This window comes from Platichthys flesus, chromosome 4, assembly GCF_949316205.1.
Source record: "Platichthys flesus chromosome 4, fPlaFle2.1, whole genome shotgun sequence".
NCBI lineage: Eukaryota > Metazoa > Chordata > Actinopteri > Pleuronectiformes > Pleuronectidae > Platichthys > Platichthys flesus.
In genome coordinates, this window is record NC_084948.1 from 14,656,133 (window position 1) to 14,669,201 (window position 13,069).

Here is a 13,069-nt window from a genome sequence, read left to right on the forward strand (position 1 = left end):
GCTGCAGTCCATCAACAGCAGCCCTCGGCCAGACACAAAATATGCACACACACACGACACAGACACATTAGCGCAGAAACACACACAAATGCACACAGCTACACACACACACACACAGACACACAAACACAAACACACAAACAAACCAGAAAACTTACTGCAGTGTACTCCTGCACCACCAGCTCAGGCGTAGGTCCCAGGACCATGTAGAAGTCCAGGATTCCACCCACAGTTCGGTAGGTCAGAGCTGGAGTAGGCTGGAAAGTCACGTCTGGACACAAAGGAAATACATCAATGTCCCATAAGAGTTCAAATAGTATGAGTGTAGGTGTCTGTATTAACAGGTGTTGTCCATTTACAGTGTGGTATTTAGGGGGGAGCAAACATACACTACATGATCCTCTTTATGAAATAGTGCTTTCTGAAAATATATTCAATCTAAAACCGTTTTGAATTCTTCAAAAAGTTTTATGAGGTCGTTTGAGTTAAAGCGTTTTCCCAAGAGCCTTGCGGTCATTGTGAGTTCATGCAACCTGACTGAATGGCGACGAGGGGGTCTCACACTACAAGATTAAGATTAAGATGCATTTATTAGTCCCAAACACATGCACAGACATGCAAAGGCACACTCATGCAGGTAGGGAAATTTAACCTCTGCTTTTGACCCATCTGGTGAAGGACACACAGAGCAGTGAGCGACCATGTACGGCGCTCAGGGAGCAGATGTTGGGGGAGTAAGGTGCCTTGCTCAGGGGCACTAGACAGGGCAGGGAGACTCTTGGATTTTTGGACCGATCAATCCAGGTTCGTCTTTTGTTGTCTCTCCGTGGAGTCGAACCAGAGACGAACCAGAGACGAACCAGAGACCTTCTCTGCCCATAGTCCAAGTTTCTGCCACTAGACCACCGCCTCTCCTATATTGGTTGGTAGAAGAAATCGCCTCTCCTATATTGGTTGGTAGAAGAAATTACATAATGGTCCCCACAGTAATTCTATTAACAATGGGAACCTGGTGATCCTTCTATGTCGCCCTGCTCACATCGTGCATCAAGCTGAAGGAGGGGACATTTTCAGTGGATATTCAAAAAAATGGTGTGCACCCCGGGCCTCATCTTTCTGTCGGAACACATCCATCCGACCCTGTCCCTCACACCAGTTTAGAGCATGATTTCTCACATTACAGTCGTGCCCAGTGTAAAAGATCAGGGGATACATAAACACTATATGTGCCTTCCCCCCCTTCCCCCATTTCACCCCGTCCTGTGCTCTGATTGGCTGGAGTTGGCCAGAGTTATTGCTGACTCTGGCTAGATTTGTTGAAGAGTTCACACAGAGAGACTAACGACTGCCGATCAAATGTCTACAACTTGAAAAAACTTGATGTCAACAGGCAGATTTATACAAAACGGGCCACTAAGAAATGAATAGATAGAGCTGTATGTGTGTGTGTGTTCATAATGTAAATACATTGGAGATGAGTAGAAATTTCTCAATAAACTGTGTTATATAACAAATCCTGTCAAAGGGCATGTGCTCTAACCATGGAAAATAGTGTCACATCAGTGTGTGACAGTGAAATGTTTGTCTTCTCATATGGTGGACGGCAGTGCATGTGTAGATGCACGAGGCTGTGTTTGTGCGTCTCGTCTCTCACCCATGGCATTGCTGTTCAGCAACAGCACACCGTGAGCATCGGCAGTGGTCTCCAGGCCCATGTAGAAGGGATGCACCCCGTAGCAGTTCATCTTGTACTGCAGCAGAGAGAATGAGAGTGAGAATCAAAGGGAAAGAGGGACGGGATGCATGTCGGTTCAAACGCTGGCCTGTTCTGTGGTTTGTGCAAATGTCGGCCTGTGTGCCACTGTGTTTATTCATGAGCATTTTTCCTCTACATCTGAGAGGGCATTTCACATCGCATATATTTACAGGACATACAAAGCTACAATAGGCCTGCTCCAAACATTGTCAACATTCAATGGTTTACCCCGAATGAAAGAAAAAAATATACCATATAACATTCTGTAAGGAAATATATATCTGTATGTATTTCTTCTGATAGTTATTGGGCCTAGATGTGCCCATACATTACTATTAAACCAGGATTCAAGCTGGCCTGAGTTTGACGTCAACAGAGAGCCAGGAGGTTATTTGGGGCTTTGATTTGCTGCCGGTTGCCATAACGAAAATCAGAAAGTCCTAAGTGCAGCAAGCAGACCATTAAAAGGAAAGATAGAACTGTAGCTGGTGGTTACCACACTCCACTTGGCCACTTATTAACACTGATTACAGCCTCCTTCTGATGTTTTATCACAGCTTTATGGTTTAGAACGCCCGTCCAATCAATCTGCTTGTGTGCCTGAAGGCATTCATTTGCTCATTTGTTTCTTTTGTTTCCATTATCAGTAACACTATATTTTATTTGAATATACCTCTGTCTTTTGCAGATGCATGTTTAACACAGTTTCTATTGATCCTGGCATGTGCAAACATGAATGCGCTTCAGTAATTATGCATACTAGTGCAATGCCCGGTCCAAACCTGCCTGTCTGGAACGGGCTGTTTGCTTGGCCAGTGGTGATGCTGATTGCAGCTTTCTTTCTGAAACTGTAAAAGTGACCGCCAGCAATTAAGCGATGGCAAGTAACAACCTGTTGCTGGTCTCAGTCCAACAAAGCGCTGCCGTTGCACCATCGCTGATGAACAAAGAGCTGTTTATTTAAAGTTTAGTAATGCTCGACGTTGAGTGCTCACTGCTGCTGCTGCAGAGCACTGGTCGCCTGTTTTTTTTTTTCAATATTCTGTGTAATGTCATGTGTCTAAATCTTACTTTAGTTAACACTGGACTTCCTCGGGCCAATAACAATACTACGATATTTTCGTCTTGTGCTGGTGACTGGATTTGGACCTCACGTGTTTCTACTGTAACTGCTAAGTGGGTTCCTGTATTGTCTTCAGCGCTCAGATGCGGATGGGACGCAACAGACTGGTTGATGGGGAGCAGAGAGAAAGGTGGCGGGGAAAACATGCCAGTTTCATACGTCACCGCTCTGCGAAGAAATCTCATGGGCACGTCATACTCTATCAGCCTCCACACACTCTCTTAGTCACCGACCTTGTATAATGTACATTTCTAGGGGTTTAAAGCTGTGTTATTGACCTGAATTTAAATACATGTATTTGCGTACAATTTACCATTTTAAAAGTTTCCATTTTTTTAATTTTGTTAAAATGGCAACGTTTAAGTCACATTGGTGCAAAGAATCTCCAACAGATTCAGCAGGGCTGCTAACAGTTTACACAATATGACATTTAATAGATAACTTACTATCGCAAAAAGTGGACTGCGTGTTATAACTTCAGGAAATAAAGATAGAACTATAATGAGTTCCACACTATCAAGCAAACCAATATAAAATGATTCATGTAATCCTATTTAGAGCGCCTGTCTTATCCAGTAAGTGTATTTACATTACAGAGTCCATATCATCCTGTCTCCTCAAAAAAAAAAAAATCTTATCTCATTTTCATCTTTTCATGTCTTTCCTACTTTCTTTCCCCCTTACTACAATGCCCTTGCTCTCTGAGGGCCCCATAACATTTGTTTGAACGCTGTGGAGCTGCCTTCAAAGCTCAGCAATTAGGCTTGATATGCTGATGCAGGTGGAAACGCATCCGGTCCTGCCTTGACGCTGGTAGGGAAACATGATGACACTCTGAAACCACATCAAAGTGTCGTGAGCGGGAGAGAAGTTTACCCACTGCGCAGGAAGGTTGTTCTCAAGTCAACTCTGCGGTCTCTAGACAATACAATGTAAAAGACACTGCGCCATCAAAAGCACGGAGCCGGCATTAGGTGTAGAATAATAACTGAATCTGTATTCATTTTTTCATGTGTGTGTATGTGTGTAAAGTGCTTCAGTGTGGTACTTACGCCAGGAGGTTGGTCCTTGGAGAACATCCCCCAGGTGTGATAGTTGAGGTCGTGCCTATAGGTGGGATGCTCTGTCTCTCCAAAGCCGTAGACGTACTCCGATGAGAGTAGGGTAGATATCTGGATGAACATGTTTGAGAAAGTAAAACCTGGACCTGTTTCCCAGCTGAGAAAAGTGACAGAGAATCAAATGAGGAGAGAAACAAAGAGAAAGAGAGAGAGAGGGGGGGGGGGGGGGGGGGTATTGTTAAATGCAGTTATTCACAAAATGTTTAGACACAAATAGGCATAATAACCCGTTGGAACTGCAGGGATTCCTTTTAGTAACTGTTTTAAATTTTAACTCAAACTACAAAATAAAGTCTCCGTTGCTTTAAAATCTCACCACATTGCTTGCTTGTTTCGATCAGGATTGGCGAATAAGAGGAAACTAGTTGAGTTGCTGATGTGCAACCTTCCTGAGCATATCTGACCTCGTAAAAGTAAGAGTTAACTGATCGTCCTTACTTTAATCCCACAGAGAAAAAAAGGCTTTTGTTGTAAATGGTTTAAATAAGTTTTCTTTAAGGCAATGATAACGTATTGTGCTTGTCATAACTATATTAGGCATGAATTACCTTAATGGTGACAGCAGCACTAAATATTCCTTAGCAATTAGTCTTCATTTACTTGTTAGACATTCCTTCATTCAGTAAAGTCTCATGGCAATTAAGAAACAAGTCCTAAAAGTCCTGAACTTATGTCACCAATTACCTAAATATATCTTTAGAAATAATCACAATTACAAGAGAGGTAATGGATCAATGCGCCTTAAATACAACCAAAGAGCTGTAAAAAGGTGCATTCAGACCAAACTTGAATCAGACTGTTTGGACAATAAGATTAAAAAGTCAAAGCAAAGACGCAAATAGATGCAGATTCATGTCACTCACACTGGGCGACATTAACTGCCCACATAAACCTCTTATTTGCTTTACCCACTTAAGTTGAAATATTTGAACTTCAGCCAAAATTGACCCAATGTTGCAAAAGCCAAACAAAACTCACTGGAGACAGATCCTGGCACAGCCCCGAGCTTGCAGATCATTAAATTGCACAATGTTCAGCAAAAACTTGCCTTGTGTTTGGTTGGAACACAACATAAAACCACCAAGAAATGACTGAATAATGAAACTAACTTTGTTTCATAGTCTCTGGGTTTGTTGACTCCTGCTTTAAGCATACATTGATCATTTTATCATTTTTATGAACACTTTGTTTATTTTTTCTGATATGTGCTATTCAATACAATATTATATATATGTATATATATATATATATCATTTTTTTATCCCTCTTATTATTTGATCCAAATAACAACAATCAATTCAAACCTGGGGGCTGAAAGATCTAGAATGCAATCCCTCTTGAAAGAATTGAACTACTCACATCTTGGTCCCAGTACTTTTCCTTATGACCTGGATGCTGAATGGATTGTCAATTACAATGACTTTATAAAGCCTCTTGCTCTCATCGGTCTCAGGAGTAGCAGGAACCGACAGCGGCACTGGGACCTCATAACGATCCGTGGCTGGGTCCCAGATCTGGACAAAACAGGCGAATTTAGGGTGTCTGTATGCTTATGTGGAGCAAGAGGGATGGGTTCACTGAAGATAAGAACCAAAGGGAAAGACAAAGAGAGATACAAACACTGCTCTGTAAGAGGATGCACAACTACTGGTGCACAGACAAACACATGCATACCTTGAATTGCAGCATGTCACCGCTGTGGTAACGGATCTCAACACGGAGAGTGTCTACGTCTGGTGACTCGGGGCGGCCGCTGCTTCCGTACTTCTTGTTGCGGGTGATGTCAAGTGTCATGCCCGAGTCGGTATCAACCTGCTTACCAATATTGTAACCAAAGTCTTTTGGATAGAAGCACCATGGAACACCTTCAGTGCTGCTTTGCTGGGAGAGGAAAGTAAGGAACGCTTAGCATTATCAGAATGTAGAAAGCAGGTGTACACACTTAGTGTTTGAACAATATTAGAGTCACTTCTCACCTTCCAGATGCAGCCTCTGTTCTTGCACTTGGCCTCATCTGCATTCTCCTCTGGATGGCAGTTAAAGCGCTCTGGTTTCAGTTCCCACTGCACCAGCTGGGTCTCCCCCAGGGTCAGGGAGAGGCCAGTCAGGAACAGAACCTGTGTATGTGAGAAAGCGTAGAGGAAAAAGAAGAGAACATCAGGCTACAGTTATTAAAAATCCGGGGAAGCCACCGTAGTCACTTTCCTCTCAAGCTGTCTGGGAGCGAACAACCCAAAGTAAGCACATGCTTGCTTGTGAATGTGTGTTTGACGTTGCGTGGGCTATCAATAAAGCCACAGTTGTTAATTTCCCTTGCTGTTTCTATAGCCTTTGCTGGGAGTTATGAGTCATTCTCACAACATATCCTGTAGTGCCCCTTACCCTCGGGATGGAAGCAACAGTCACCACAGTCACCATCCAATGCATCCTCAGCTTGTGTTGTTGAGGAAGATTTGCATGAAGAATACAATGAGGCAGGAACCGGAGGGTCTGTTTATTCCAGCAGTTGCTAGAGCTTTTATAACCACAGCACTGACGTTTGTGCACACGTCCTTGTATGTGTTTGTTTTTATGACTACAGCCAAGTTTGATCAATACAAGGTCCAACTGAAGGGTTGAGCTAACAGTTATATAACTGGTCAAAGAGCACTGGTCGTTTAGATGTTCAGCTACACAAAATACAACACCCCCATGGCGAGAGGATATCCAGCGTGTCTCTTTTCAATCGTTTTCTGTAAAAATGGATCATGCAGGACACACAAGAGCAGAAAAGTTTATTTAAAAAGAAAAAAAAAGAGGGAAGGAACAGGAAGAGGAGGAACAGGGGCAGATCCAGGGGTGGGGCCAGGGGGGGCACAGGCCCCAGCTGACATCTGATTGGCTGTCAATCATATTAGTTTTTTTTATTAAAGTAATCAATTACAAAACATTATGTCAAATAGGACAATTTTTTAATAATGTTTATTTTTATAACAAAATATGCTTGTACAAGGAAATATTTTAAAAATATATTACACAATGTGGCTTTGCTCAAAGCTATAGAGTTAAGAATTAATGAGGAATGATATTTAAATGAGAAACTTACTAAATCAGGAATGATGCATGGATGTTGGATATATAATCTGTCCATCTGTGTAAATTGTTGCCACTTTATGGCCCCTGATTTAGAATGTATGCAAGATCCGCCACAGACGAGGAAGAAGATAAAATAAAGGAAGTAATAGAAAAATGGTATGAGGACTGTAAAGGGAGACCTTTTTTACATGCACTGCAGGAAGGAACCTATTTGTAATAAAACATTATGCTATCAAGTAAAAAAAATGAAATATAACACAGACGGCCAATGTGACCCATGCATAGTAAAGTATTGTTCTGTTTGAGTGTATGTCGAGCTAATGGTGTTTGGCGGCTGTGAGCTACGTTCAAGGCCCAGACCGAGATGGCATATAAAGACGGATGGAAATGACAAGGCAGAGTTTCGATTTAACAGCACATTTACCCTTCACCCCCAAGGAATGATTACCGCTGAGACTCATTTGATAAATGCCGGTTTGTGTGTCTGACTAGAGAGACCTTGAGGATGAAACAAGCACAACTACAGACACATACATACGTTTACTCCCAATTGTACACGCACAAACACACACAAAGCACACTTCTATATTTTTATTTTTATTATTTTATTTAATTACACCTCTTGACACCTCCTAGCCCTGAGCATGTAGCGTAAAATCATTGTTATTTGCATTTTTGTTCTCATGATCCTCAACCAATGTAAATTGTTATCATTCCTTATACTTAGAGGCTAACCTTGAGGTGACCGTGAATGGTTTCATCCCTGGTCCTATTGAAATAAATTGCAAAAGTCTACAAGGGAATAGCCACCGCAGAACTCATCAACCCTGCATTTGACCAGCAAGGTTTTTCAGACAAAATGGAAACCAAATGTGATGACTCTACGTCTAAAGCTCACTGTCTTAGTGACCTTCGTCATGTCATCAACACCTGAGGAAACATATTTGGCCTCTAGCAGCTGAAAGCTCAATTGTGTTTATTAGCTGGTCACTAGCTAGACCAGTCCACTGGTGCAGGTCATTGAGAGTGTATGGTCGTTCTTTAAGAGGTTCTTATCTGAAATGAGCTGCCTGATGCTGATGCTGGAAACTAAGTTGTAAGAGACCAAAATAATAAACTGAAAGATGCTGAACATGATTTGTTTAGCTGAGGAGGGAAAAAGTAGAATCGACACTTCACAAGAGGTTCTTCAATAAAATCCTTACACAAAGTAATGCATGATAAATTTAACATAAAAAAAAAACATTAGCACTGCTTTAAGAAATATTACTTGTCATGTGCCTACACACCTCCTACAACGGAGTATCAGGGCCATCAAAAAGAGAACAAATTATCAGAGGTCTCACGAGTAATGACATCATTTAAGTGGTTGGTGTACAAGATAAAGTAATTTTACAAAAAAAAAGTAATTCTAATAGTGAAAATATTACGAGAATAAAGTTGTGTAATTAATTGTAAGAAAAGTCACAATATTATGAGAATAAAGTTGTTATTTAATAATAAAGTCATATTACTGCCCAAAAATACTGATGTAATAACAACGTAAACATTTCCTACCCAACAAGACTTTTGTGTCTTGAAAAGGAGAAAGAAAGAATTAATGGTTAATGCTTTAACTTTACATTTGTGGATGGCCATGTGTCCGAGCATGTGTGAGTGTACCTTCTTGACAGCATCGTACTGTATGCTGGTGTTCGCCAACATCCTTGTAGATCCGTAACGTGATCCAGTGCCAATGGGAGTCACACTGACGTTCAAAGGAGCAGTAGGCACCCCAAGGAGAGTAATTTTCTCAAACTTAAGGTTGTTTGGGTCCGTGTAGCCAGCCTTGGTCACATTCATTGTCAAAACTCCCTAAAAGATAGAAGACACAAAGTTAAAGGAATAAGTGCATCTTCTCTGATTGATATTTCTATAATGACTATGCCTTGGTTTGTGTGGCACATGACATTTCCTTCATTTACGAATGTTTTAAATGTACAAAGGGATAGATTGATAGAACGAGTCTATTCCAGTGGACTTAGCAATCACAGCTTACATCACTCGTGGCTACAGAATACAGTTTAGGCCACCAGCTTATGAATTCCCCAAAACCCATGCCCATCAGTCAAACATCTGGTCCATTAAATTCCCTGTCTGTAAACCCGTCAAGCCCCCAGTGTAATGCTAATGTACAGGAAGAACATCACCGGCATTCATTAAACATGCAAGGGAACCCTCAGTGCTGTGTGATGTGGGAACATAGGGTTCTTGATCCAACAAAGCTACACCAGTATAACATGGATCAATCATGCTTGGTGTTCCGGAGTGGGGAAGTCGAAAGTCTCTGGTGGCTTTGAACTTTGAACTCAAGCTCAGATCAGAAGGAATATGTGGGCTGGATTTGAATGATGGTGTGAAGGCATGTGAGGGGGAAACTTACATCGTCAACGGAGAACGTGTAGTGGATGTGGTTTCCTCTTTCGACTGTATCTGAAAGGAAAGAGAAGAAGCCGATGTAAATGATTGGTTTGACTCCAGGAATACAGTCACACAGACGCAGAGTGTCTGTCCTTCGTTTATTGAAGCTGACTGACGATGTTTTAACAGTCACACTGAATCATTTGATTCTGCGCGTTTGACGAGTTAAGTGCTTCCATTTGATGCTCATAAAAGAACACCTGCAATGAGCGGTAATAACAAGATGCAGATGATCCTGTCTCTCTCTCTCTCGCAAACACACACACACACACACACACACACACACACAAACCGGCTAAAATGAGAAAATGCAACAATACCTCGGGAATCTCCATCATCCCAGAATAGCTCCCCAGCTGCCTTGTTGTTGTCATCAAGAGCGACGATCAAGCCCATGGGGTTTCGCCGACTACAATTATATGAATCAAATGGCTACTAATCTGTGCAGACAGGTTCATGTGAATTACAAAATATCAAATTAGACACTTTCTCGTTATTACTGTTTGGTAAAGCTCATTGAAATCTTTGAACATATTGTATGGATAACTGTGTGGGTATTTGTATGGATTCTTTGTGGGGACCATGTTGGGCCTAGACCAAGAGCTGTTTGGGGGTTAAGACTTGCTTTAACAGTCCAGGTTAGAAACAGGTTTAGGTTAGGGTAAGGGTTATGGTAATAGGTTGTTCAAACCGAATGGGAAACACATTTTTTGTGCATGAGATCACATACAATATCAGGGTAAAGACGCAAATAGATGCAAGCACCACAAGTAAATACAAATTATCCTGCAGCCAAACATTTGCTTAGTGTATTGTGTGAAGTGAAGACAGCATCGGGGATTGAGTTGTGATGGTTTAAGTTAGATTAAAGGGCTAGGGAATGCATTTTGTCTGAGTGTGTGTATATACCTGTCTGTGGTGGTGACTTCAGGTTCCTGTGTGGGGAGGATCGCACCACCTCTGATGTGTAAACCAAGCTTGTCACCTGGCAGATACATATTGACATGCATCTTACGGTCTGCCAATTGTTCCATCTGATGGGTAGGATATACACACATTAAGTAATTTACACACAAAAAAAATTCTCTGTATGAATCTCTGTGGGTAAAAACAATCCGTAACACACCCCCTTAAGAAAAAGGTCAGTGGTCATAAAGTTGCACTCGCCTGACTTTTGAAAATATTAGCAATTGTTTTGCGGGAAAATTGCCAAGTCTAAAGCTTCCTCTGAAGCAGAAAAGCAGCGAAAACAATGATCACGATTATGAATACGTTATTCAAGTGTGAGTCTGCAAACCGGCTAATCAAACACACTGGACGTAGGATACTATGCTAATGTGACAGTTCCAGCCAATGGATAGTAAACTTAGATGTCACTGATGGCTTTTGTTTCCCCCCTGATTAGCCAAAATTTGAATCTGATTGCCTAAGTTGTTAAATTAGGTTTCATTGTTATAGCTTATCAACTAATTGGAACAATATCAGACACTCTAAGTAAAAAATGGGTCCATGCTTAGATGGAACTGAGAAGCGCAAAATGAAATTTGAAAGTTTCTATTTAGAAGAAGAAGGAGCAGTCCATCTCTTTTATTGGTGCAACATTTTTATCAGCGCTCGACTATGCAGATGAAATTTACGCGGCTGCCCACACCCTCCTGTCACTCAGCTGTAAAATTTATGAGCGGTGACAGTTTTAGAACCCATCATCGCATCCTGTGTGGGAAGGTGGGCCGGACATCACTCACCATGTGAAGGGGAACAACACTGTCGTCTTTTAATTCATAAAGCTGAGCTGCTGTTCCATTTATCTTCACTTTTGAGACACAGGGGTATGGGGAACTCTACTACCTCACAAATATGTATTACTATATTACAATATATGAGTATTCAATTGAGAAACAAGTGCATATTATGCTCTTCGTATGTGCAAATATCATCAGGAATCCCTTAAATTATACATTTTATTTACCCTAGTATAGTTGAAGCAGTGGTTTACATAATAAATGCTACTTTTATACTAATGTACTGACATTGTGTCCTCCAATAGTTTTTGTAAGTCATTTCTCTTGTGTTTGAGCTATATTTAAATTCTGATCTTTACACTTTACACTCAACACCTTGTGTAGTATGGCTTGATTTGGTTTATTTGAAAGGGCAACAATATGAGCTTTGCTCTGTGACAGTCCCTGAATAAATAAAGAACGAGGAAAAGAATTTGAACTTTATTTTTGTCTGTACCAGACGTGTAAGTATCTTTCTCAGTTACTTATTTTATGAAAAAATTCATAAAATAAAAAATAAAAAGTCTTTGAGAACTTTGACCTTTACTTTTTGGGTACATTATTTTAGGCCTGTGCACGAACATTGTACCACAGGACACAACATTTTGCTTTATGATATTATGTATACAATATATGCAATATAATATGCAGTTTGGACTATTTATTCAAGAGGAGCAGACAAATGGCTCCCCTCCTTTCTTTCTTGCTCTGTCTCTTTTTCTCTGTGTCCCTTCCACTCGTTTCTCTGACGGCCCCCACAGAGCACAGTTAATTTCTGATCCCGTGGGGACTGAATTCTCTGACTGGCCTAAAATAATTTTAAACTCACTTCTCTCTATCTCCTCTCATTCTTCTTCTACCTACTTTCCTCTTTACCTCCTGTCATCCTCGGTGTGGTGTTCTAATTCTTTTTTCGGCCATTTTCCTTTTGTGTGTGTGTGCGTGCACTGTTTCCTGCACTACAGTGGAGTATGGGCGTCTGTGTGGGCTGGAGTTAGCGAAGCGTCTATAAGCAATTTCAGATCTTATCACCCCCTCATTGTCTGCCCTAAGGAGGTCTTCTCTTGTCTTCTCTTCTTCTCCCTTTTCCCCCTGGCCAAACTTCCCCTCTTCCCACTCGTCTATGTACAGTAACCATCACCCCCATCATTTCATCTCCTCTCTGTTTTTCCTCTCTCCTCCATCTTGGGTACTGTCCGTCTTTACCCTGCTTTCTCTTGCCTCAACCTCTTCCGCATCTGTTTTCATTCCTTCCTGCCTCTGTTTTTCCATTATTTTCTTCCTGCTCAGTAACTTGTTTTTTCATGGTCATTTTCAGTACATCAATACTCCCTCCAACCCTTCCATCCTCCTACCCAGATAATCACAGGGGACCATGCGGGACAAGGGGCCGGTGGCAAGACAACCAATCTAATCGCTCATCTGATCACTGGGTGCTTTACATCACCACTGTGACGCCCAAATAAGGTCCCAAAGGAACTCAACACCTCTTTTATCTCTGTGTCAGGGAGATAGTCTCTCTCCTCTCTTCCCTGTCCCCTCTTTTACTCTATCTCTGTCCTCTCTCTCGCTCTGCCTTATCGCTCTTGTCTCTCAGTCTCAAAGAACTCTAGGCAAAGACTTTCATGTGATACATGCTCTTTGTGTGTGTGTGTGTGTGTGTGTTAATGGAACAGAATGATAAGCCCCTGTGCAACCATTTTTGTTTATCACTGTACATACATTGATGTTATCAATTAATTTATGTTCTCCC

General features: G+C 41.4%; 1 protein-coding gene across 1 annotated transcript in view; it reads right to left on the minus strand.

The window, feature by feature from the left end:
- si (sucrase-isomaltase) overlaps nucleotides 1-13,069 on the minus strand; it is a 66,492-nt gene that overhangs the window by 24,306 nt on the left and 29,117 nt on the right. The window contains exons 20-29 of the mRNA XM_062386259.1: nucleotides 10,445-10,569; nucleotides 9,856-9,944; nucleotides 9,498-9,547; nucleotides 8,738-8,929; nucleotides 5,977-6,117; nucleotides 5,675-5,881; nucleotides 5,360-5,514; nucleotides 3,932-4,097; nucleotides 1,655-1,751; nucleotides 159-271 (exon numbers count right to left, since the gene is read on the minus strand). Coding sequence (XP_062242243.1) covers nucleotides 159-271; nucleotides 1,655-1,751; nucleotides 3,932-4,097; nucleotides 5,360-5,514; nucleotides 5,675-5,881; nucleotides 5,977-6,117; nucleotides 8,738-8,929; nucleotides 9,498-9,547; nucleotides 9,856-9,944; nucleotides 10,445-10,569 — 1,335 coding nt within the window. The remainder of the gene's footprint in view (nucleotides 1-158; nucleotides 272-1,654; nucleotides 1,752-3,931; nucleotides 4,098-5,359; nucleotides 5,515-5,674; nucleotides 5,882-5,976; nucleotides 6,118-8,737; nucleotides 8,930-9,497; nucleotides 9,548-9,855; nucleotides 9,945-10,444; nucleotides 10,570-13,069) is intronic.